The sequence below is a fragment of the Nelumbo lutea genome, chromosome 3 (assembly GCF_056320005.1).
Source record: "Nelumbo lutea isolate HS-2025 chromosome 3, American lotus-T2T, whole genome shotgun sequence".
Taxonomy (NCBI): domain Eukaryota; kingdom Viridiplantae; phylum Streptophyta; class Magnoliopsida; order Proteales; family Nelumbonaceae; genus Nelumbo; species Nelumbo lutea.
Genome location: NC_142686.1, coordinates 63090553 through 63116320, shown reverse-complemented (window position 1 = coordinate 63116320; position 25768 = coordinate 63090553). Strand labels below are relative to the sequence as shown.

Genomic DNA, 25768 nt, shown 5'->3' with positions numbered 1-25768 from the left:
GAAATATTTCAAAAATATTCATTTTTCTCTTATTTGTTTTGAGAGAAAGAGGGATGAGATGAGAAAAATATGGGATACCAGATCCCAAAATCGTGGAATCGGGGTCACACCAAAACAGTGCGACCCAAGTGAAAAAACTTGAGAAATCACTGTTACCATCGACAACGAACAGAAGAGGAATGGGCTGAACGACAAACAGAGGGAGAGAACCAGTGCCTTCCACATTACCATCGAACTGGCAAGGAGCCACCGTTACTAGACTTCTTCACCAAATACTGGCAAAGAACTAGTGCGAGTGGCAACAGCGATCTGCTACCATCAAACAGAAGAGGTGACAACAAAGGCAATCTTCACTGAATGCTGTCTCTCCCTCCATCTTCTTCTTCTTCTCTCTTCTCCCTCGCCTTCTTCCTATTCTTCCCATCTTCCTTTCTTTCTCTTCTCTCTTCTATGAGGGGCAACGGCGATCCTCACCAGATACTATCTCTCCCTCCATCTTCCTCTTTTCTCTTCTCCCTCACCTTCTTCTTCTTCCAATTCTTCCCGTCTTCTTCCCTTTCTTTGATCGCCTCTGTAACTCTCGGCAGCGGCGATCTGCTTTCTCAACTCTCTCTCTCTCTCTCTCATTTTCCCTCTCTCTAAATTTTTACACTTTCCCATCCCATCTTTTCCCATTCCACCCAAATCTTCCCACAAACCAAACGAACCCTAAAGAAGCAAAAGGTGATGGAATGGAGAGATTCATTTTATGATTGTTTTCACCATAGCTTGTGCATCTTGCAAAGTAGAAACCCATTCAACTCCATTCTCCACCATAGAGAGATCCCGCTTCACCATTTTGCAAAATAGTGATGGAGATTCATCTTAGCTGCCACAAACATGATTGTTTTCACCATAACTTGTGCATTTTGCAAAATGGTAGAAACCCACTCAACTCCATTCTCAATCATTGAGAGATCCCGCTTCTCCAACATCAAAGAAAATAAAGATGAAAACAAAGAAATAGAGAAAAAAACACAAGAGATGAGGGCAAGATTCAAAGTATCGATATATATCGACCAATACGTATCGTATTGGAGCCTTCCCGATACGCCCCTACAGGGGGTGTTTCGAGTCGGCAAGTGGTTCAAGGGGTAGACCGGAGGGAACCCTCGCACACAGGCGAGAGTACCTGCTCAGAGCATTGAATATTGAAACATTAACTCATCGAGATGAGAGCACCTAGCATCAAGAACACTAATAGACGAACAAGGACCTAAAGCAAACCATTTTCTCTCAACGCTGGTGGTTAATTTGAACGTACATTTACATTTACCAAATTATACATACATCAAACTTGGCAGTACAAAGGGCAAATGAAATGTAAAAAACAAATGGAAATTTTATCTGGTAGATTTTACACGCAATTTGTCAGCAACATAGAGGAGGTGACTGATGTTGGTAGAAGGATAGCTTTGAAGTAGCTTGAGATTGGAAGTAAAATCGCCTGCTAATAAACGCCTCCGGATGAGAATCAGCATGGCACAGCATATACGAAGCAGCGTGTTCTGCACTTGCAACATCAAGTCTTATTTCCACCAACGAAATTCTTTGCAGGAAGATAAATTTTGTTCATTCCTTAACACCATCTTTTCTCCACAAGCAAAGCAAAAAGAATGGGCAAATATTTGGCTCCCACCTGGTCAAAGGACATGACATGCATCCGACCAAATGCATTTTACACTTTGATTTTAGGTTTAGAGGTTTAGGGTCTAGAATTTAGGGTTATGAAAATCAAGAGGTGGTCGAACACTTTTGCTGATCATGGTAGGACTTTAGGAGCATAGTAAAACCCAAAAGAAAGGAGAGAAAACGGCACTAACATGCATGAAGATACAAGGTTAACCAGATAAATTCTTACCTGAGGACCTTCAGGATCGCTTAGAAGTGTGTCCCATATGTGAAGGCTGTCCGCAAAATTGAATTCTTGAGTCAACAGGAGAGTTATCCATCTAAATGCATAGAACTGTGGATTCACCTACATTTCCAAATAAAAAGCATTCAGGCATTTTAAGTGAGGATTTTTCAAGCTTGCATCTGAATATTACTTTGAGAAAAAGTAAAATGGACAAAAGTTTTTATCCATTGAATTATTCAACCACGGTGCTTGATCCTTGTTGGATTGAGATGCTTTAAGCCCTTGGCATGCCACAACATGGCCCTAAAGTTTAATCATATGTTGTCGGATAGAATTTTAGCGATCTTGACATCATTTGGCTTGATCCCCAATAGGATATCTTCACAAGGAAACTTTAATGACACTCCAATTTCTGAAATTGACCATGCTGGATAAACCTTTTTTTTTTACCATGTTGATATGTGTCATAATGTCTCAAAGGCTCATTCTTAACACCGACATTTGACATTGAAAAGCAGAACAATACTTGCAAAAGTTCTTTGAAAATTTGCAACTTATTTTTTCTATTATCTTATTGCAAAGAATGTTGTTCTAAAATCTGAAGAATTCTGAGAGATGGCTATTTTATAACTTTACCCCTATGGATGAATCTGATTGGTTATTATATATTTGTTAACACTAAAATGTTTCCCCGTGATTGAGAAACCCTAGGGTTAGGGCTATGTGGTCTCATCACAAGGTACTAATAGTGCATTGGGCTCATCTTGGACTTGTGAAAGAGTGCATTGGACTCAATCTGATAGGGTTTCAGGCCTCATCAGAGCTTGTCTTTGCTTTTTATTTAGTTTATATTTTTTTTCTATTTTTTCCTAGTTCGAATACCATTTCTCAATTTGCCAAGCTCATGGCTTCAACCAGAAGACACCATTCAAAGTATTTCTTGAAATGTTACTGAACTTGGGAAACTTCTCTTTCCCCTCTGCATAGACGAACCACATTTTCAGGCCTCTTGCTCGGATGCGGATGAAATCCGATAATCCGACCAATCCAATGGATTCGAATTCGATCTATGAATGTTTAATCTGATCGGATTTTAGATCGAACTCGGATGCTGCAGATGTTTAACCAATTCGAACTCGAAGGAAGGTATATCCGATCCGATTACAGCACCAGTAAAACAAAACCATATAATATCGGCTATCACTTGTAAGTATAAGCAGAGCCACATAAAACTTTAGAATCATCTGCTGAGTTAGGATAAGAACTAAATAAGTGAACTTAAAGTAAGATGATCTTGGGCTGGACCAGACTTTCAGGTTTTGTATTTATATTCTTACATTATATACATAACGGAATGGTGAAACAGGATTCATGTAGTTGACCCCATATAGGTGGGACAAGTCTAAGACGACGATGATGACATATATAATATTACCAACCAAAATATGATGTTATGTAACATTCTTATATTACATAGCATATATATCATATGTACAAAATATATGATATACTTAATGTAATATAAAATATTGTGTTCAACTATGATGCCAGAAAGACATGATACCGGATAGGATTTGACCAATCAAAATACCCCGTGAATTTTGATGGAAACCCACCCGATTGGTTACCCCACTTTTATGATGCCGGTTGATTGATTAGTATATTTTCAAGTATTATGAGTTTCCGGCATCATAGTCGACATGCATACATATTCTGGACCAGTCCTGGACATAAAACCTAGGAAGCCTGGAAATTTCCAGCAAAATTTTCAAAGAAGCTATTAATAATGGAAAATAAGGAAGCTTCCGTGCTTAACAGATAAAAGTACATGCTATGTAAAGTAAAACCAACCTAGGAACCAAACCCAATAAGAACAATCTGTTATGCACTTAGGCCTCTAACATTCTTTATGGTCAAGAAATATGCCTAACTCACACCAAGTGGAATCAAAACTAACAGTCCTAGCATCCCTAGCAACGTTGGTTGAAGTTGAAGCACTAAGATTGGGATACAATTATATGAACCTAGACCAGGCCTAGAAGAAAAAGAACAGAAAATGCTGTTATTTTTAACTCATGAAAGAAACCACTGAGAGATCCAGTGCTGATGGCAGATATATGGTACTTTGATAGAGTAGGGGAAGATCAACTCATCATCAGGCAGCTTTTATTAAGAGTCAAGTTTTGGATTAAATTCTAAAAGTTCTTTGTGAAGTCATATTTTGAACTTGTGACCTTAATTTCCCTGCTACCGTATGTCAGCATGCCATACATTTAGGATGTTTGAGTGACCCTGTTAGAAGAGTAGGATGGAAGATCTATTGTTTCTTTATTTTCACTCTCCCTCTTCTCTACAAGTAGCCAAACCTTTTAGTTTGTGATCTGTGTTTACATGGTATCAGAGTGAGGTTCTAATCCTGGGGCCAGTGGGTTATGTACTCACCATGCTTCCAAGGAAGATGCTATAAATTAAAAAGAATAAAAAATAAAAAAAGATCAACCTAAAACGACGATTCTACTGTCTGCAGTAACCTTTTTCCCTAGACTGTTCAGCAGTATGTTTATTTGGGCAATTAAGCAGAATATGATACACCAGATATTTGGGATGGTTTGATGAGGTACGTTTGACCAGCAGGTATGTCTTGGTATGGCTTAACGAATAGGTGTTTCAACTCCCATTCAAAAGCCATTAAATTTATTTGATGCAAAAGATAATGCAGAAACAAGTTATGAGCAGCTCTCACTTTGGATGTGACCTCAAGATGACGCCAAAGCTCCTCATCATGTTCTTTCAAGAGCTGTGACAACTTTGTAATTGTGGAACGAATGCCCACAACACTGTTGTCAAGTTGCTGACAAAAGTGGTCCCGAAATCCACTTAACAACTCAACAAAACAAAAGAATGCATCTGCTTCTGCGGAGGCCTGCATGCAAGGTAGAATGGCCAAGTATAAACCATATGAAATTACAGAAGAAAAAAGTGCTAGTTCATTTCACCTTTGATGTATAAAAGTGTAAGTTACATAAAAGCATTCATTTTATTTTACTTAAGAATGTTAAAGATGAGCCATGTTCAACTCCTAATAAATGCTGGATGTAATATATGAATGATGTAAATGAGATGAAACCATATGGACCTCTTTTTCTCTCTGATAAGTTATAAGACCTAATTGAGTCTAGCTTTCCACCATCATAAAATAATTGTAGGAAGTGCTGAGGTTCCGGATTCTGAAAGGTCCTCGGAGCATTGCTACATAGCCTGTAAAATCCACTTCATTTTATTGTTGCTCCTGCCATTTTAAGATCTCAGATGCATTGCCAGCAACTGTACCGAGCTTGACTTAGTTTCAGAAGAGACTGGCATACAGGTTTATTCATACCCAACCTATACAAATAAGGGAAAAGATCACACAGTTTCCAATGCCCAGACAATCATCTTCCCAAAATTTGATTGTTAAACCATCACCAGCCCTAAAGGACACAAGATTGAGAAAAGATTACTGGAAACGCATTATCCCTTTCCAAACACTTACTCCATAAGATGTCTTCACTTCTCTGGAATCCCACCTGAACCCAATAACACCATATTTGCAAGCCACCACTCTTCTCCAAAGCACCTCCCTCTCCAACCCAAATCTCTACAACCATTTCCCTAAAAGAGCTTTATTGAAAATCTCCAATCATCTTATCCCCAACCCCCCATCTTTCTTTTCCTTGCAGACCTTATCCCACTTAACTAAGTGGAATTTCTTCTTAATCCCTTTAAACTCCCTATAAGAACTCCTTTTGCAATTTTTTAATCGAATTTATCACAGAAGCTAGAGCCTTTAAAAGTGAAAGGTAATAATACCGGGAGATTGGATAGCACACCCTTTATAAGAGTAATCCTTCCATCAAGAGATAGATACCTTCCCTTCCATCCTACCAGTCATTTGATCTATCCTGTCAAGAACTGTTTGCCAAGTTGAAGAGACTGAAGCTTTTTCCCCAATAGGGAGACCCAAATAAGTAAAAGGGAAACCCCCTGCCGAACAACCCAAAGTTGTTGCACAATCCTCCGAAAGAAATTCTGGGATATCACCCACCCCAATCACCACACTCTTCTTCAAATTGATTTTTTGTCCTACCAACATTTCATAAAATCTGAGGATCACTCTTAATTCAGCACTTACACAGTTGATGCATCCAGGAATATCAATGTGTCATCTGCAAACTGAATATGAGTAATGGAAACTCCATTTCTTCCTGCTTTAAACCCTTCAAACATCCCAGCCTCTGCTCCTTTACATAATAAGCGGCTTAGAACTTCTGCCACCAAAGCAAACAACAAAGATGACAATGGATCTGCTTGTCTCAAGCCCCTTTGGGCTTGAAAGAAAGGTGTGAATATACCATTGACAATAACTAAAAAAGAGACCAAAGAATACATGCAAACTGTTAAGAGTACACAAAACAGGGGTATTTTGGTCATTTGGGTTTACCTATTTGAGAGTGAAAGGTCTATTTTATTTAAGTTTAAGTTATGTGTCCCATCACTTATGAGGGACAATATGGTATTTCTTGTAACTATGCTATTGGAGATAAATACAAGTGGGTCAACTAGAGAGAGGACTGATTTTCCTCTACTGGCCGAACCCTTCTTCTTCTCCTCTTCTTCTTCTTCTTATCCTTCTTCTCTACTGTAACCTAGGACTAAATAAGGTTTTCACATGGTATCAGAGCGCATGTAACAAGTTCAGATCTGCTCATCTTGCTCTTTTATTCTGCTTTACCCAATTTTTTTATCGCCCTCCTCTCTAGGGTTTTGCAGATTTCTCAAGAACCACTGGGAGATTAAGGGAAAGGTTGAAAAGGAGTGGACGTTTTCCTCTGTAGGAGGCCTTCATGCCTCTGCTTTGTGGTGCAGTGGCTACTTGTGGTGATTGGTAGGAAGCTCTCTATTCGATGGTATGAAGAGAGCAGGTTCGGGTGAACAGTGTTCAGCTGAGTACAAGTTGGTTCTGCAGAGTGCAGTGTAAGTGTTTGGTTTAATGGCTGAATGATTTCAGCCCTTGTATTTGGTGTGTAAATGGTTCTGCAGTGTGCAGTATAGGTATTTGATTTAATGACAGTGATTTCAGCTCTTGTATTTGATGTGAGTGGTTCTACAGTGTGCAGTACAGGTGTTTGATTTAATGACAGAGTGATTTCAGCTTTTGTATTTGATGCGTAATGTGTATTTGAAGAAGTTGGTGCTGAAAGTGAGATAACTTTTGTGGAAGTGCGTGAGGTCGTGCTAAATATTTGAAGGTGAATACTCTACATATAGCAATGATTTCTTTGAGGTAAGGTGAATTAGTTAAGATGACATTGATTGGAGATGGGAATGACAATAAAACAGGCGTTATGATTTCTCCAGATTACCCAAATGTTCAAATGACATCTATTAAGTTGAATGGTGAGAATTATGTGTCGTGGGCAAAATCTGTGGAGGTATTTTTAAAAGCCAAGAAAAAAGTAAAACATGTGAAAGAGGAGAAACCCTCCTCTGATTCTCTAGGGTTTAGTGACTGGGAACATGAAGATGCACAAATAATGGCATGGCTGTGAAATAGCATGGAACCAAAAATTAGCGTGAACTTTATGTTCCTAGATACAGCTAAAGAAATCAGGGATCATGCTAAGAAACTGTATTCCGGGCAAGATAATACTAGGGTGTATCAGTTGTACCAAGAGTACTTTAATCTGAAGCAAGGCAGTCAAAGCTTGGAGGAATACTATGCAAGTCTGAGGAATATCCGAAATGAGCTCAATGTGTATCATCCTCTGACACAGGATGTTCAGATTCAGCAACAACAACGTGAGCAACTTGATGTGACAAGGTTTCTAGTGGGTTTGAAGGCTGAATATGAGCCTGTCCGAGCACAAATACTGGGGAGTGCTACTTTTCCCTCACTTGAAGAAGTTTTTACCCGTCTTAGGAGGACATCTATTGAGTCTATAGAGCATTCTTCTCTCTTAGACAGATCTGGTTTTGTGGTGATTAGAGGAAGAGGCCGTGGAAATAGAGGTGGTGGTGGTGGTCGTGGACTTCCAAGTAACCATGGTGGTCCCATGTTTAACCGTGTTGGTGATCAGAGTGGAGATCGGGACTCAAGGGGGGTTGTGGTAAAGGAAGAAGTAATGCCCCTAGGAAGTGTACATACTGTGGATTAGAGGGGCACATGGTTAATTTCTACTATGATTTACATGGTCCACCCAACACTTGGGCTAACCATATTGTGACTAAGGGTAGTGGTACAGCTACTGAAAGTCAGCAAACTGACCCGATCCCCTCCACATTTACTGGTGTTTCTGGGAAGGAGATGGTGAGTGTACCCCATGCAGTAAATGAGCAGTTCTTTCAAACATCTTCTCAACAAAACACAGCTACCCTTGCCCATTCAGGTATGGCTTGCTTGGCTTCCAAGCCTTCACATCATTGACTCCGGAGCCTCGAACCATATGACTGGGACTCCTAATGTATTTTCTTCTCTTTCTCGGTCCTCCACATCTCAAACAGTTACTCTTGCTAATGGTTCTACATCTCCCATCTGTGGTGTTGGTGATGTTGATCTCTCCTCCTTGTCTTTATCATCTGTTTTATATGTCCCCAAGTTCCCCTTTAACCTTATGTCTATTAGTAGATTAACCAAGTCACTTAATTTTTCCATAACCTTTTATCCCTCTTCTTGTGTGTTTCAGGATCTCAAGCCAGGGATGAAGATTGGTGGAGGGCATGAGGCAGGTGGATTGTATTACCTTGATGGTGGTCGCCCTCCAGTAGCTTTTCAATCATCTCTTACTCCTCTTCAATGGCACTGCAGACTTGGTCATCCTTCTCTCAAGGCTCTGAAGTTGTTGGTTCCTTCACTGAGTCATCTTTCATCTTTGGATTGTGAGTCATGTTAGCTTGGGAAACATCATAGTCTCTTTTAGTCCAAGAGTTGACAGTCGTGTCTTGAGTCCTTTTTCTTTAGTTCATTCTGATGTCTGGGGTCCGATCAAAGTGATGTCATACAATGGCTATAAGTATTTTGTAAGTTTTGTTGATGACTTTTCAAAGATGACATGGATTTATCTTATGAAAGATCACGTGAATTGTTCTTATTAAAAATTTTATGCTGAAATATGTACCCAATTTGGTGTTCATATTAAAATTCTTCGCTCCGATAATGCCAAAGAGTACACCTCAATACCATTTCAGCAATACTTAGAGCACCATGGGATAATTCATCAAACTTCTTGTGCCTACACCCCACAACAGAATGGTGTAGCTGAATGGAAAAATCGACATCTCCTTGAAACTGCTCGGCCTTTTATGCTTAATATGAACGTCCCAAAGCATTTTTGGAGTGATGTTGTCCTCACATCCTGTTTTCTCATCAATCGGATACCCATGTCCATCCTTGGAAGTCAATCCCCTTTTTCGGTGTTGTATCCCACCTTGTCTTCGTTTCCTCTCACCCCAGAGTCTTTGGATGTGTTTGTTTTGTTCAAAACTTGGGGCCTGGTTTAGACAAGTTAGATGCACGAGCTACTAAGTGTATCTTCCTTGGCTACTCAAGGACTTAGAACTAACTTCCATAAGTCATTTGTGTGCTCCGATGTCACCTTCTTTGAATCGGTTCCTTTTTTCTCGGATATTGTGGTTTCTTCTCCTTCCCCCGTAGTTCCTCTTCTCGTCCCTATTGCGGATCCCCTTCCCATGGTTCTCATTCTAGTTGCAGATTCACCTCCCGTGCCAATTGCTACTGAGAGGCCACCAATCAGACAAGTGTATACTCACAGAAGAGCACCAGCCCTTCGTCCAATTCAGCCCTCGTCAACAGATCCTGTCATTGCTTCTTCTCCCTTGGACCTTGATCTTCCTATTGCCCTACAGAAAGGTAAACGCACTTGTACTTCTCATCCTATTTCACACTATGTTTTAGCTGCTCACATTTCTGCTTCTCATCGCAATTTTATATCATTGCTATCATTTGTTTCCATTCCCAAGACTGTCCATGAAGCCCTTACCTCCCCAGGGTGTCGGCAAGCCATGGAAGAGGAACTCTCTGCTCTACAACACAATCACACATGGGAACTCCTGCTCTTCCTCCTGGTAAGCATGCTATTGGGTGTAAGTGGGTCTACACAGTGAAGTATCTTCCAAATGGCAGTGTGGAGCGATTAAAGGCCAGGTTAGTGACCAAGGGCTATTCTCAGTTGTATGGTGTGGACTATATGGAGACATTTTCTCCTGTGGCTAAAATTGGTTCATTTCGGGTGTTGATTTCATTAGCTACTATGTATGATTGGCCTCTTGTGCAACTTGACATCAAAAATGCTTTCCTACATGGTGATCTCATTGAGGAAGTGTATATGGAGCAACCGCCAGGGTTTGTTGCTCAGGGGGAGGATGGTAAGGTTTGTAGACTCAAAAAGGCAATTTATGGACTAAAAAAATCTCCACGCGCATGGTTTGGTAGGTTCAGTGAAGTAGTGAAAGACTTTGGGATGAAACAGTGTCAGGTAGACCATTCTGTGTTCAGCCATGACTCGAAAGATGGGAAAATCTTGCTAGTGGTGTATGTGGATGATATTGTCATAACTGGGAATGGCAGTAATGGGATTAACAGGTTGAAGAAATTCCTACAAAACCACTTCAATACGAAAGATTTGGGTAAGCTGAAGTACTTCCTAGGAATAGAAGTTGCAAGGTCAAGGCATGGAATTAACTTATGTCAAAGAAAATATTTTCTTGACCTACTTGAAGAAGCAGGACTGATAGGTGCTAAACCGGCAGAGACTCCTATGGAACTTAATGTCAAGTTGAGTGTTGATGCAGATGAAGAGTTTGATGATCCTGGAAGATACATGAGGTTGGTGGGAAAGTTGAATTATCTGACTATTACCCGACCAGATATATCATTTGCTATGAGTATGGTGAGTCAGTTTATGCAACATCCTCGGATTCCTCATTGGGAAGCAATTCTAAGGATTGTTAGGTACCTAAAGGGTGCTCCAGGTCGTGGTTTGCTATACCAAAGCGGAGGGACTCTTGAAATTGTAGGGTATACAGATGTTGATTGGGCTAGTCCTATATTAGACAAGAGATCAACTACAGGGTATTGTACCTTCCTTGGTGGCAATCTTGTAACTTGGAAGAGCAAGAAACAAACAGTGGTGGCAAGCAGTAGTGCAGAAGCTGAGTACAAAGCTATGGCTCATACCACATGTGAACTAGTATGGTTGAAGAACTTGCTACAAGAGATGGGGTTCTCGGTTGACAAACCTATGAGACTATATTGTGATAACCAAGTTGTTGTTCACATCTCTTCCAACCCAATCTTCCATGAGAGAACCAAGCATATTGAGGTCGATTGTCACTTTGTGAGAGAGAAAGTGATGTGGAGTGATAACCACATCTCATGTGAGCTCAGGAAATCAGTGGGCAAATCTCCTTACAAAGGGATTGTCTCAGGGCAAAGTAGATTATATTTGTGACAAGCTAGGACTATATGACATATACTCTCCAGCTTGAGGAGTGCTAGAGTACACAAAATAGGGGTATTTTGGTCATTTGGGTTTATCTATTTGAGAGTGAAAGGTTTGTTTTATTTATGTGTCCCATCACTTATGAGGGACAATATGGTCTTTCTTGTAACTATGTTATTGGAGATAAATACAAGTGGGCAGACTAGAGAGAGGACTGATTTTCCTCTATTGGCTGAACCCTTCTTTTCTTCTCCTCTTCTTCTTCTTCTTCTCCTTCTTCTCTACTGTAACCTAGGACTAAATAAGGTTTTCACTCAAACATCCAACTTCTCCACCTTTCCTCAAAACCCACCCTTGTCGAGATATCTTCCAAAAAACTCCAATCCACATTATCATAAGCCTTCTCAATGTCACGCTTAAAAACTAAACCTTGTCCACTTTTAGTCTAGAGCCAACACATTCACTTGCAAGCATCACCCCATGAAGAATTTTCCTACCTTCCACAAAAGCCATTCAGGTTGGAGCCACAACATCATGCAAGATAAATCTTAATCTTCTAGAGAGCACCTGATGTAGGACCAGCTCAGTTCTAGTCCTTAGAGAATGTCAAATGGTCTTATTGATGAGAGTTTTATGGCTGTCGATGGCTGTAATGGCTTCTTGAAGAAATAAGAGAGAAAATACCTGGAATCATTCACAAGGTGCCTAGAATCACTCTAGGGGCATGGGAATCACTCACCATAGCTAGCATAAGCTAAAGAAAACTCAATATATTTCATTGCCTTTGTGTAAAACGTCCATACATATTTATAGACTCTAAACTCATAATAATCCTAGGAGTCAAACTGTTAGACTCATAATAGTCTTAGGAGTCAAATTGTTAAGACTCAATAATCCTAGTAGGACTCAAACTAAGCTGTCATATTCCATTTCAATTCAAAGAAGACTCAATAACATTAATCCTACTTATGCAATGACTCTGAAATTTTAAACATAAACAAACTATAAATAGACAAATTAAACCCTATCATTGGACCCCACAGAAAATTGCAAAAAATGACAAAAATATTCAGTCCAAATCCCAAGTACCATCACTATGCCATATCAGGACCTATTGTAAGGCCTTCTTCTTTCTAGAACAAATCTTCAAGGGTGCTGATCGGTTCCTATTATCTCTCCTTGGCTTGAAAGAACTCCACCCCAGCGCCCTAGCAAGTTAAAAGCATGGTACCTTTCATAAAGATCTGGGTTGAGACGATGAAAGTCTTCAGCAGTGATCCAAGAACTCTCAGACATAGGCTTGCCTTTCCACTTGACAAGGAATTTCTGATATCCTCCTGTAGTAATAGATATTATTTCCTCATCTAACACATCCTCTGGAATGTCATTTGGAGCTGTAATAGTTGGCAACTTAGGTATATGAGTCTACATCAAAAAAAAATTTAGGTATATGAGTCTTAAAAGAATCCACATGTCCATGGTAAGGAGTCAAGTCCTCAACATTGAAGATAAGACTAATTCCCATGTCATTTGGCAACTCTAGAACATAGGCATTAGAACTTATCTTCTTGATGATTTTATAAGGACCGACACTCTTTGAATGGAGCTTCTTGTACACACCTTTAGGGAGACATTCTGGCTGTAACCATGTCTCCCTCTTGATAATTTGCCAACCGTCGATAAATATCAGCTCTAGCCTTGTATAAATCATTGCTCGATGCAATTTTTCTCTTAACATCATCATGTATCTCTCTTATGTGCCTAGAAAATTCTTTTGCTTCAATGCTAGTGTTATAATTCGGCCTGCCTTTGATTTCTGTTAGTCTGATAACAGCCAAGAAGAAAGAGGAAGAAAGAAGGAAGAAAGAGAGGGAGAGGAGGAGAAAAGTCTGGTTCGAATTGAGGAGTGTAAAGAGACTTGATTCATCCTATTAAGATAGCCCTTGTTGTACACTAAATATATCATTTTTATTGTTTTGTTTTCTTTCAGCCCAGTAAAGACACTTTTGTAATTACACATAACATATTCTCTTTAATATAGACCTTTTGGGGTGGGGTTGACTGATTCATTCTAGACACCCCTTAATTCTGGTACGACTAGGAAGACTGTCATTACTAACCCTACTAAAACTAACTTATTGTAAAGACACAATATATTACTAAAAATCACAAATTTCACTATAGATAGTAATTAGAAGAATCATTACGAATGGTAAGCCAAAAGGTTATTACAAATAAAGTTGAAGAGATTCAAAATTGGTTGTATCCTAGATTACTTTGGGACACCATGTGCCTTGGATTTTCAGGCATTCCCTAAGGGAAGTAGATAGCCTCTCTAAAGATTCGAATGCTACTTTTGTTTGGGTAAGGAGAACTGTAAATGGTTGGTCTGACACATTAGCAAAACAATGGGTCTTTAGACAGCAGATGCTTTGGACATTATTGTAATTCTCTCCATCCAGGGCTTTGAATCATTGTCCACTGTGTCAATGGGTGGTTGGATAACCACTCTACTGTAATTTTTCTTTCACATAATAATACACTTTATAAATTTTCTTGCTGATCAGAAAAAAAATAAATTTCTAGGAAACCGACACTAAACTCTATTCCTAAGACACTAGCAAATTAAAAATATTAAAATACTAAAAATTTGAATCACTCAAGATTATGAATTTGCTATTGGTTCAAGAATATGAAGAATCTTGATTTCTTCTTCCAATAATTCTTTGTTTTCCTCGCATGCATCATTAAGGCTTTGATCAAGAGAAAAAACTTATTGTAGATAATAAGTCTTCTTGACTGATATACAAAACAACAAGGGAAAATCACATGAAAATATTCTTTCTTTTATAGGTCACAAGAAAATATTCTTATGCTATGCTTGTTAGGAAATTGGATTAAAGAACGCATTGAACATCATTTCTTGGACATTGGCCATATCTCTAGGAAATCAACTACAAGTTTGCTACATAATGCACATTCAAGTTGACAATAAAAGAAATGAGGGAAAAGGGGCTTCAAAGGACCAAATTAACTTACTGCATTTTTTTCATCAGGATCATTCTTGAATACATAGAAAAGAGGTGCCAAAACTTCATTCATCCCTTGCACATATCTTATACCCGGATTCAACTTTGCAAATAAAATTAATATATTTCTCAAAGCCTCCTGAAATATAAGAAAAACTTACATTTAACTTGGTCAAAGTGATAATGTCTAAGCCAGGTGTCATGGCAAAAACAGTTCACCTGATTAGAATTTGCAAAGGATGAGTCCCCAGAGAAGAAGTGCATGTCTGGATGAGTACGTCTCACATCCCGGTCAATCTGCTCAATGATCTCTGTGTCCTAAAACAATATTACAGTTGGGGATGTGATTATTTATATAATTATATATAGAAACCTTTGATAATGAGTACACACACTAGTAATTGCAGAAGTATAATTATCTTGCCCATCAGGGCATAACATACTACCCATTGCTACACTACAAGCATTTGTCCACATTTAAAAATAAAGTACCTGACAGAAATACCATATCTATTTTGATGTCCAACATGGAGCTTCAATTAGTTTTATAGACTATGAGACATACGTGCAGTTCGGTGTTAAAACTATCTGGTTGATAGACCCCATACAGAGTATGTACCATTCCTTAAAAAAGAACAATTAAAGATCCTACCCAACAATAAATGAGTAATTTCTAGAATATGGAACTGCTCTTCTCTTTGGGAGGGTGTTCGGTTCCAGAACATGGAACTGCTCCTTTTTGGATTTGAGAACCTTTTAAAAGGATGTGGGGATCTTTTTAGATGAAAGGCATGAGTTCTCACAAATCGGCCAAGAAGTTTCATATGCTGAAAGGAAAAAAAGACATGGAGAGTTGAGACACTTCGGCCAGCAAAGAACTTAAAGACTGAAGCTTTAAAGGTGACACCAGAAATGAATAGGAGGGAGGAGATGTGCCCAATCCTGGATGGAAATAGATTTAGAAGAGGGGAAGCCAAGAAATTATTTTTAAAGTTGTTTTCCAACAAGAGACAAAGTGGAGGCAAATGGAGAAATTAAAAGGTTGAAGGCATAGAAACACAAGCTTTTCTCACCAGATAGTAAACACAAGGAGGAGAGTAAATACCATTAGAAGATTGGTGGAGGATGGGCAGACTTTGGATGAGGAGGACTGGCAAAAAAGGCCTAAAATAGATGGAGTGCAGTTAAAAGATCTATCAGAATCCCAAAAGCAAGAATTAGAAACACCTACAACAAAGGAGGTCCTCTCATGCTGTTAAGTCCTTAAGTTTGCTGGACTGGGAGCAGGTTATTAAGATACTCCCAGTCACAGCTTAAAAAAATAATAATAAAGAAGAGAAAAGGGCTTTCTTATAAGCCCAATCAGTCCTATTGGTGGGCTGAAACATTTTAATAAAGAAAATGGCTTGCAGTCTAGTTTAGTGAACAACAGGCCCCAAGTTACTTGGGCTTATTTGTAATACAATAAGCATTTAATGGGCCTGCAGTAGAGCCCATTTAGTGGAACAGCAGGCCCTAAATCCATTTTGATTAATTAATTGTGAGGTGTCCCACTTACTTATGAGGGGATGCCACTTGTCCTATTCTAACAAGAGGACTGTTTTCCCTCTCTAACCACTTTAAGTGGGGGGGACACATGTCACCCTAGGGAGAAGGATTTATTTTCCCTCCTTTAACCACTTGAAGTTGGGGGACACATGTCACCCTAAGGGAGAGAGTTATTTTCCCTCCTTTAAACACTTGAAGTGGGGGGACACTTGTCACCTTAGGAAGGAAGAGTTTTCTTTTCCCTCGACCCATTTTAAGTGGGGTGACACTTGGCACTCTAAGAAGAGAGGAGTGGGGAGTTACTTAACCACCTCCCTCCTCTATATAAACCCCTCTCCTACAAGGAGAAGGGGCTAATGCCTTTTTGTTGGCTATTACTAATTGGTTTGCAGGATTTCTAGCATTAAGAAACAAGTAGGAAGAGAAAAGAGAAGAAGATTGGTGTGGAGAGAATAAAAGAAAAAGGAAGAAGAAGGTAGGGAATCTTGTGTTCCTCTACACATCTTCAATATGATACTCCCTGTGCTTCTCACATGAGATGGAAGCCCATATTCTATCAATTCCTCTCACTCCTTTCTTTTCTTCCTTGTTTCATATTGAAATACATGGAAGGAGACAACCATCTACAGCCTTATTCATGAAACTTGGCTGATTATGGTTCCTTACAACCTCTTAGCCTATGTGTGAAGGGAAAAAACCATCTACAGCCTAGTTCTGAAACTTGGCTGATTATGGTTCCTCACAGCATGATAATGCACACAACCACAATTTAAAGGCCATTTGAAGCCTTATTGATGAAATATGTTTTTTTATGATACCTATTTTCTTGTTATGCATACAATGTTCATTTCTTTATATGCTGGTTTTCTCTCAAACAAAGAGGGAATATATACCAGAATTTTCGAAGGAAAGTTCTGTACAAAATTCATACTTAGTTTAGTCTTTATTCATTGATACTTCTGAATCAGAATCAAAAGGTTTTCTCTGCCCTTAGCAGAGATGTAATTAAGGGAATATCTACGTGATTTCCCAAATGGGGTTTACCCAAATAACAAAAAATCCCAATTATTAGTTTAATTGGGTGAATTATGTTATGTGAGAAATTATACTAAAAAAATTACCACTAACACATGCAGAGTGGACTACTTCTCAATTACTTACCTTGGGCTGCCTTTGGGAGCAAAATGTTCAAGTGTAGCAATTTGGACCCCGGTCCTTCAAAGAATGAAGAAAAAGCTCTCCTAAGGCAAAACATCTATCTAAAGGTGCAAGGTGGCCTTGATCAAAAGCTCCCTTGTTCACTATCCAAAGGCAATTTGACTCCCCCCCCCCCCCCATAATTGTGAGGACACAAAATGAAATTTGAACTACTACATTACTTCTCAGCCAATTCCCTCTCATTAAGTCTTATATTTGGGGTATTAACTCTCATTCTTTTAGTGAATCCTATATTAATTAACCATTTAAAGAAAAATAAGTGTGATAAAGAATAATTGTTTTATTGATGATAGAAATTATATACAAATTTAACACCAACACAAAAATGGAGTTGTTTTCATGTTTGGTGGTGAGTCAACAATTCAACCTTTTTGGGATAAATGCGTAAACCCTTGATAGGCCTGTCATCTGTCAATGATATCAGATACTCTACGGCCCGATCCGACATCCAATCCAATTATCCTAGATTCGGATGATGTGTTTATGTAATTGGATTGGATTCGGATTTTGCAATCTGCATTTGATTAATAATCAGATCAAATTCAGTTTTGACTCCACCCGATCTTATTAAAATCCGAATCCAATTATATTATAGTATTTATTGATTTTAATATATAAAATGTATATAATTATATTTAAAATACATATATTATATCATATATGAATTTATACATATAGCAAACTCACTATGTTATATGTACATTATTTTATTATATATAAAAGTTGATAAGTAATTATCTTTAATTTTTTTGTATTTTAAAAAATTAAAGCGGCATTGAATTAAATCAGAATCTGATCTGAGTCTGTTAGGATTCAAATTCAAATATGAAGTCTTCAAATCCAATCGAATGATGGATCAGATACGGATCCAAGTTTTCAATAATCGGATCAGATTCAGATTTTGATGAATCCACTCTGTTTACAGCCCTAGCCCTTAATGACATAATTAAATAGTAATAATAATAATAATAATAATAATAATAATAATAATAATAATAATAATAAGAAGAAGAAGAAGAAGAAGAAGAAGAAGAGATGAAATGAAAACATAAAAAAGTGGTAGAAAATATTTGGCCACATCTCAAATATCGTATATTCATCATATAAAACAAAAATAAGTGTGATAAATAAGAATAATTTTTAGACATAGAAATATAAAACAAATTGTAGAAAACTTTGGAAACATATTATTTACTATCATCACGTGCACACTTACTAGTTGGGAACAAGTATACAAACTAGTAGCAACTGGAGACTAAGGGATTAAAAGATTGAGGTTGATGAACATAGCTTTAATTTGGAAGTAGTTTTAAAGTGTTGAAAGAGCATTACCTTGGGTGAACATGGGCGGCAAGGTAGTTAGGTGATTTAATCTTAGAATAAGGACACTCCATTCCACTATTTTTTATAATTAAGGGCATAGTCGTAATCATGGTTTCAAATGTCGCGAAATTTCACTAATGTCACCCAACATATGTCGATGTCGAGGCTCACCGACATGAAAATGGATGGTAATATAAAAATTACATTATTTCAGTCTACATTTCCTCATATTTTGGAAATGTTGACCAAATCGGTCCAAATAACAAAAAAAAAAGACAGTTTTCCTAGTTTTTCCTATTATGTCGACAGGATGTTGACTAATGTACATTAATAATATAATATATTAGTATATTATATTAATATAATGCAGTATATTAATATAAGTTATTCCATTAATAATTTCTATTTAATATTTATAAAAAATAATTAACAAAAAATAAAAACAAAAGAATAAATTAATTACTTTATAATATAAAACATAAATTATTTTTCAAGTAATAAAAATATTAACTAGTTAGTATTTTTAAAATATTTATTAAAATCAGAAAATGTTTATTAAATTTTGTAATAAATCATTTTCTAAATTTAATACAAAAAATGAGAAAATTTTATTAAAATTGCTACTAAATCATAATTTATTACAAATTTAGTATTAAAAATCATAATAAATTCATTAAGTTTTATAAGAAATCAGAATTTATCATAATCTTAATAGCTAATACTACAAAAAGGAGAATCGGCTTATTAAATTTATAACTAAACATAATGTATTATAACTTTAATATTTAAAAAATCAGAATAAATGTATTTCTATTTACTAGTGTGAAATAAATATATTAGGATTTATAATAAATCAGAAGTAAAAAAAAAAGAAAAGAAAATATCGGATAACCTTGTAAAAACATCAAAGTGCATAATAAATCAGTAAATCGTCATTTACTAATTTGTTATTGATCTTAGTTTCTTAGCTTTATATAATGGTTGGGAATAAGATAAATAGTCTAGAAACATGTATATCATTTTATCATTGCATATTTCCACAACGTCTCTAATTTTTACAATATTTCCCCTCGACATTTCTGACATCTTAAACCTTGGTCGTAATTCTGCACTTTATTTAAATATTAATATAAAACCAAGCCAACTATTAAGAGGAGATTTAAGACATTCTAATCTTTCTCCCAACAGTTCAGTGGTTTCTCTCTTCTCTTCACTTCTCTTCTCTTCTCTTCTCTTCTCTCTTTCTTTCTTTCCTTTTTATGGCATTGTTTCTTGTTGTTTAGAGCATCTATAATACCATATTTTACATGGTATCAGAGCAGAAAACATGAAGGAAATCTGCTAGGGCTTCTTCTCACAGTCGATCTATCTAGGGTTTCTTTTGGAGGACTGTTCCCAGTGTTACAGGGGATCGGAGCACATTTAGGAGGTTTTCTTGGTGATAGGACCAGATTTAGAGGGTTTTCTTGGTGACTAGTGATGATTTTAACTATCACAACTGCTGTGACAGGTGAACAGTGAAGCGTGTATCCCTCTGGTGGATCAAAACCAAGAGGGAATGCTGTGGAATGATGTATTTTGAAGTAGTGACTGATGCTGTTAAGATTTAGAAAGGTTATTGATGTTGTGAAGTGCCCAATTGTGATGTGAATGTGATATCTACCAACCTGTCACCAGTGATGTTATAGTTATGAAGAAGCAGAGAAAAGAACTGTATGTAGCTAAGTTTCCTTTAGGAATCAAACCTGAGTACGAATCAGTGAGAGGTCAGATTTTGGGCAGTCCAGAGTTACCTAACTCGGAGGATGTATTTTCTAGACCTCAAATGGCCAAGCTATCTGAATCCATCCAATCATCTAATCGAGCAACACTAGTTGTATCTAGAAGTGGTGAATGAGATCATGGTACTCAAGGAGGAGGACGTGGAAATGGTGGTTGTGGTACCCTAGATTTCAAGGTGGTAGAGGTGATAATGGTAGTAGAGGTGGTTGTGGACAAGGCAGGAATGGTAATGTTAGATTTTGCACTCATTGTGAGATGGAAAGGCATACAATTGGCTATTGTAGAGATTTTTATGGAATACGGCTTTGCTCACATTGCCACTGTGAAGGACATACTATGGAGTATTGTCGTTTGTTGAAGCAGCCAAGGAGTTATGCTAACCAGGTCACCTATCAGGATGATGCATTGTAGTCTCAACCACAAATGGCTGCTACAAACAAACAGCCAGAAGGAGAGACGATGACTATTTCCAAGAGTACAATTGGTTGGTTAAAGACTCGTCTTCCTCCACTGCTACTCTTGCCCAAACATCAAATATTGCCTCTTCTCTTCTTTCTACCTCATCATTTCCATGGGTCATTGACTTAAAGAGTTACCGATCACATGTCAGGTACTTCATATACTTTTTCTCAATTAACTCCTTTGTCCAACATGTTACTCTTGCTAGTGAATGTAAATCTCCAATATTTGGCATAGGACATGTGAACCCAACATCTCAACTTTCTTTATCATCTATTCTTTATGTTCCCCACTCTCCTTTCAATCTCATGTCTATGAGTAAGCTTACAAAAACTAAATTGTTCTATTACCTTTTTTCACTCTCATTGTATGTTTTAGGACTTAAAGACAAAGAGGCAAATTGGTGGAGTCAAATCCGTTGATTTGTACTACTCACAAGATGGCTTAGGACATATTGCCCTTCAGTCTTCTTCTTCTTCTGGAGTGTCTCCTTTTCAACTTCATTGTCGGCTAGGTCATCTTTCATTGCAGAGTCTTTATGTCATGGCTCCTTCAGTTCCATCCAACACTAATTTTGAGTGTGATACATGTCAACTTAGCAAGCATCATCAAGTTGTGTTTCTTCCTCAAACTATGAGTCATGTGTCTAAACCATTTCAATCAGTCCATTCACATATTTGGGGTCTGTGTCCTGAAGTGTCTTAATCAGGGTTCAAGTATTTTGTTATTTTTGTTGATCATTATTCAAAAGTTACTTGGTTATATTTGTTAAAGGAGAGGTCTGAATTATTTTCTGTATTCAAATCTTTCTTTATGGAAATAAAAACCTAATTTGGTTCCACTAATTGTGTTGTCCAATCTAATAATGCTAAAGAATATGTCTTCACCATTTAATGAATTCTATATTGAGCATGGAATCATACATCAGACATCATGTGTTGATACACCACAATAGAATGGTGTAGCTAAACGCAAAAACCATCATCTGCTAGAAGTTACACGGGCCCTCCTTATTCAGATGCATGTTCTTACTGTCTGCTATCTCATTAACCAAATGCCTTCATCAGTCCTTCACAATAAGATACCCTACTTTGCATTATTTCCTAATGCTCCCTTGTTTACTTCAACACCTCGCATCTTTGGGTGTGTTTGCTTTGCTCATTTGTTTTATCATCAGCGTAACAAGCTTGAACCTCATGCAGTAAAGTGTCTTCTTGGGATATTCAAAAAACACAAAAAGGGTACAAATGTTATAGTCCTCTTCATCATCACTTTGTTAGTGTTGATGTTACCTCTGCCTATTCCTCTTTGTGACCATTCTCTACAGCCAACCAGTACTACTACTCTACCTTGGCCATCCATTGAACAAGTGTATCTATGGACATGGCTAGCTTCAGCTCCAACATCATTTGTCTTGCCGTTTGTAGGTCCTGCTGACCCCTCTACTTCAACTATTACTCCAATTGTGGAGTAACATTCAGACCTTGACCTACTCATTGCCCTCGAAAAGGTAAGCATTCATGTACTGCAAATCCTATGAGTCACTTTCTTTCTGATCAGTCATTATCACTCTCTGCACCTCCTTTTGTTACTTCCCTTTCTATAGTCTCTATCTCTAAATCCCTATTGGAGGCCTTATCTAATCCTGGGTGGAGGACAACTATGGAAGAAGAAATGTTGGCTCTTCATAAAAATGGTAAATGGGATCAATGACTTAAAAGGCACACAAGTGAGGCACATTTTAGGGTATGTGCCTTGCCTAGGCCCCAAGCATAACACTTTCAAAAGGCACACGTCTAGTTCACCTTGCGCTTCAGCCCAGGTGCGCGCCTTTTGAAAATTTGTGCATTTGTTCTATTTTTTGTGCTTAGCAATTAGGTCAGCGGCTCCACCCCAAACCCCCAACTAAACCCCTCGAGGCAAGCCCGAACAAGGCACACATTAGCTCCAAAAACCCCATGTTTTCTAAATGTTGCTCATTCATTCATCTTGATAAAATATATTTTTAAAAGACACTTAAAAGTTATAAACCTTTTTTATAGAGATTAAGAACTTAAGACCTTGATATAGACTTGTTTGGGCTTGCCTTTAGGAGCTTGGTGCAAAAGGCAATTCATACAATCAAGAATGCATAATGTTTAACATCACATTAACTGTTTGAAGTAATGCAATTGAGAAAAAATAAAGAGATTAAGAATTTACATGCTTGAATATGGTTTATATGTCATGCTTGATTGTATTTTTAAATTTTCATTTTAAATATGTTTTATATGTTATTTTTATGCATTTTAATTTGAGATAATAGGTTTTTTTAAACATTTATCTTAAAATTTAAGTTTATATTTTAAATTAATAATGTGTTTAATATTTTTTAATAAATGTGTTTAATATTTTTATTTTTTTAATTCTTGACTTTTTTTAATTTTTGGCATTTTTTAAAATTTTTTTAGCATTTTTGCAACCTCAGGCACAAAATGGCCCTTGCACGTTTTTTGCACATTGCATGTTGAGGAAACTTTGAGGTAAGTTTCTCTCTGATTGCTAAGATCACCTTTGTTTGTGTTGTTATCTCCTTAGTGTTTTTTTAAGGTAAAAATGAAATTTCATTAAAAGAAGAAAAAGATTACATCCTGATAGGTGATAAGGCATCACCCTCATACAATCAGAAGAAAAGCTAACAGAGCAACAAACTAAAAACCGTCCAAGTTACAAAGTTGATATTCCAAGATCTCCTCTAATCTGTCACCCAAATCCTCTTTAGAAACTTGGCTAAAAGCTAGAGAGACCACAATCCAATTTGCAACCGAATTACTTATAGCTACCACAATCTTATCCATAAGTATTTGTCTTCGAAGTCTCTTCTATTTCTCTCCTTCCAAGTGTTCCAACAGATAGCAAACGGTAAGCAGCTTCAGAGAATCCTTGCTTTTTTACTTCCTCTTAACTTTGGCCAAGTAGAAAAAATTTCTGCAACGTTTCCTGGTTGAAAATTTGGAAATCCAAACATTGAGGTGAAGAAACTCCACAAGAAGCCAGCTACCTTACAATAAATGAAAAGATGTGTAACAGCTTCCTCCTATTCTTTGGAAAGAATACACATATTGGCCATGCAAAAGCCTTTGGACTTCAAATGATCCACTATCAAAATTTTGTCCATTGCCACAAGCCATGCAAAAGCCTCAATCCTTGGAGGGATTGGGTTTCCCCAAACACCACCAATCTGAGCTTGATCTCCTTAGTTGCAACTAATCATTGGCCCTTGTATCGGTTAGATGTTAAGAATGTTTTCCTGCATGATAACCTTATGAAAGAAGTATTTTTGGAGCAACCACCTGGGTTTGTTGCTCAAGGGGAGTATAGGGGTATGGTTTGCAGGTTAAAGAAGGTGTTGTATGGTCTAAAAGAGTCTCCACATGCTTGGTTTGGCAAGTTCAACGAAGTGGTTGTGGAATTTGCCTTAGATAGATGTCAATCTGACTATTCTGTGTTTAACAGAATTTCTGATGATGGTATTATTATCATTGTTGTCTATGTAGATGATATTGTTAACATAGGGAGTGACCAAGGTTTAAAATGTCGATGGAGATGGAAATGTCGCTTACCAAAATATAGGACACATGTCGGAAATGTCGAGGGAAAATATTGTAAAAATTAGAGACATTGTGGAAATATTATGAAATATGTGGAAATATGCAATGATATTTTGAAAAATGATAAAAGAAGCATTAATACATATTTCTAGACTATTATCTTATTCCCAACCATTATATAAAGCTAAGAAACTAAGATCAGTAACAAATTAGTAAATGACGATTTACTAATTTATTATGCATTTTGATGTTTTTACAAGGTTATCCGATATTTTCTTTTCTTATTTTTAATTCTGATTTATTATTAATTCTAATATATTTATTTCACACTAGTAAATAGAAATGCATTTATTCTGATTTTTAAATATTAAAGTTATGATACATTATGTTTTATTATAAATTTAATAAACTGATTCTCCTTTTTGTAGTATTAACTATTAAGATTATGATAAATTCTGACTTCTTATAAAACTTAATGAATTTATTATGATTTTTAATACTAAATTTATAATAAATTATGATTTAGCATAAATTTTAATAAATTTATTCTCATTTTTATATTAAATTTAGAATATAATTTATTATAAAATTTAATAAACATTTTCTGATTTTAATAAATATTTTATAAATACTAACTAGTTAATATTTTATTACTTGAAAAATATTTTATGTTTTATATTATAAAGTTTATTCTTTTGTTTTATTTTTTGTTAATTATTTTTTAATAAATAATTTATTTGAAATATTAAATAGAAATTATTAATGGAATAATTTATATTAATATACTGTATTATATTAATATAATATACTAATATATTATATTATTAGTACATTAGTCGACATCTTGTCGACATAATAGGAAAAACTATCTTTTCTTTTGTTATTTGGACCGATTTGGTCGACCTTTCCGAAATATAAGGAAATGTTGACCAAAATAATGTAATTTTTATATTACCATCCATTTTCATGTTGGCGAGCCTCGACATCGACATATGTCGGGCGACATTAGCGAAATTTCACGACATTTGAAACCATGGGAGTGACTCAAAAGGCATCAGTGAATTCAAGTGCTTTCTACAAGAGATTTCGTACTAAAGATCTTGGCAAAATGAGATATTTTCTTGGCATAGAAGTTATGAGATCAGCCACAGAGATCTCTCTATTACAATGGAAGTATACACTAGATCTACATCTACTTGAGGAGACAGGTGTGATGTTAACCAATTACTACACCCATGGATCCCAATACTAGTTTCAGATTAGTGGGAGTTAGTAGATGATCCCAGGCAATACAAGCAACTTGTAGGTAAGCTGAATTACTTGACTATTACCCGTCCAAATATCTATTTTGCAATGGAGGTTGTAAGTCAGTTTTTGAGCTCTCCACATGTTCCACATCTTGAAGCAATGTACAAAATCATAAGG

The 25768-nt window shown here is 36.8% G+C and overlaps 1 protein-coding gene across 4 annotated transcripts in view; it reads right to left on the bottom strand.

Annotated features, from left to right (window-relative positions):
• Positions 1–1252: 1252 nt before the first annotated feature.
• The window catches only part of LOC148865309 (uncharacterized), a 36717-nt gene continuing 12201 nt past the window's right edge, over positions 1253–25768 (bottom strand). Inside the window, exons 5-9 of one of the 4 annotated variants that reach the window (XM_088978796.1) lie at positions 14643–14741; positions 14434–14562; positions 4641–4820; positions 1901–2017; positions 1253–1547 (exon numbers count right to left, since the gene is read on the bottom strand). In XM_088978796.1, the coding sequence (XP_088834922.1) occupies positions 1383–1547; positions 1901–2017; positions 4641–4820; positions 14434–14562; positions 14643–14741 (690 nt within the window). In that variant the 3' untranslated portion in view covers positions 1253–1382. Of the gene's footprint in view, positions 1679–1900; positions 2018–4640; positions 4821–14433; positions 14563–14642; positions 14742–25768 lie in introns of all 4 variants that reach the window. The other 3 variants (XM_088978794.1, XM_088978797.1, XM_088978795.1) reach the window with 3 other exon arrangements.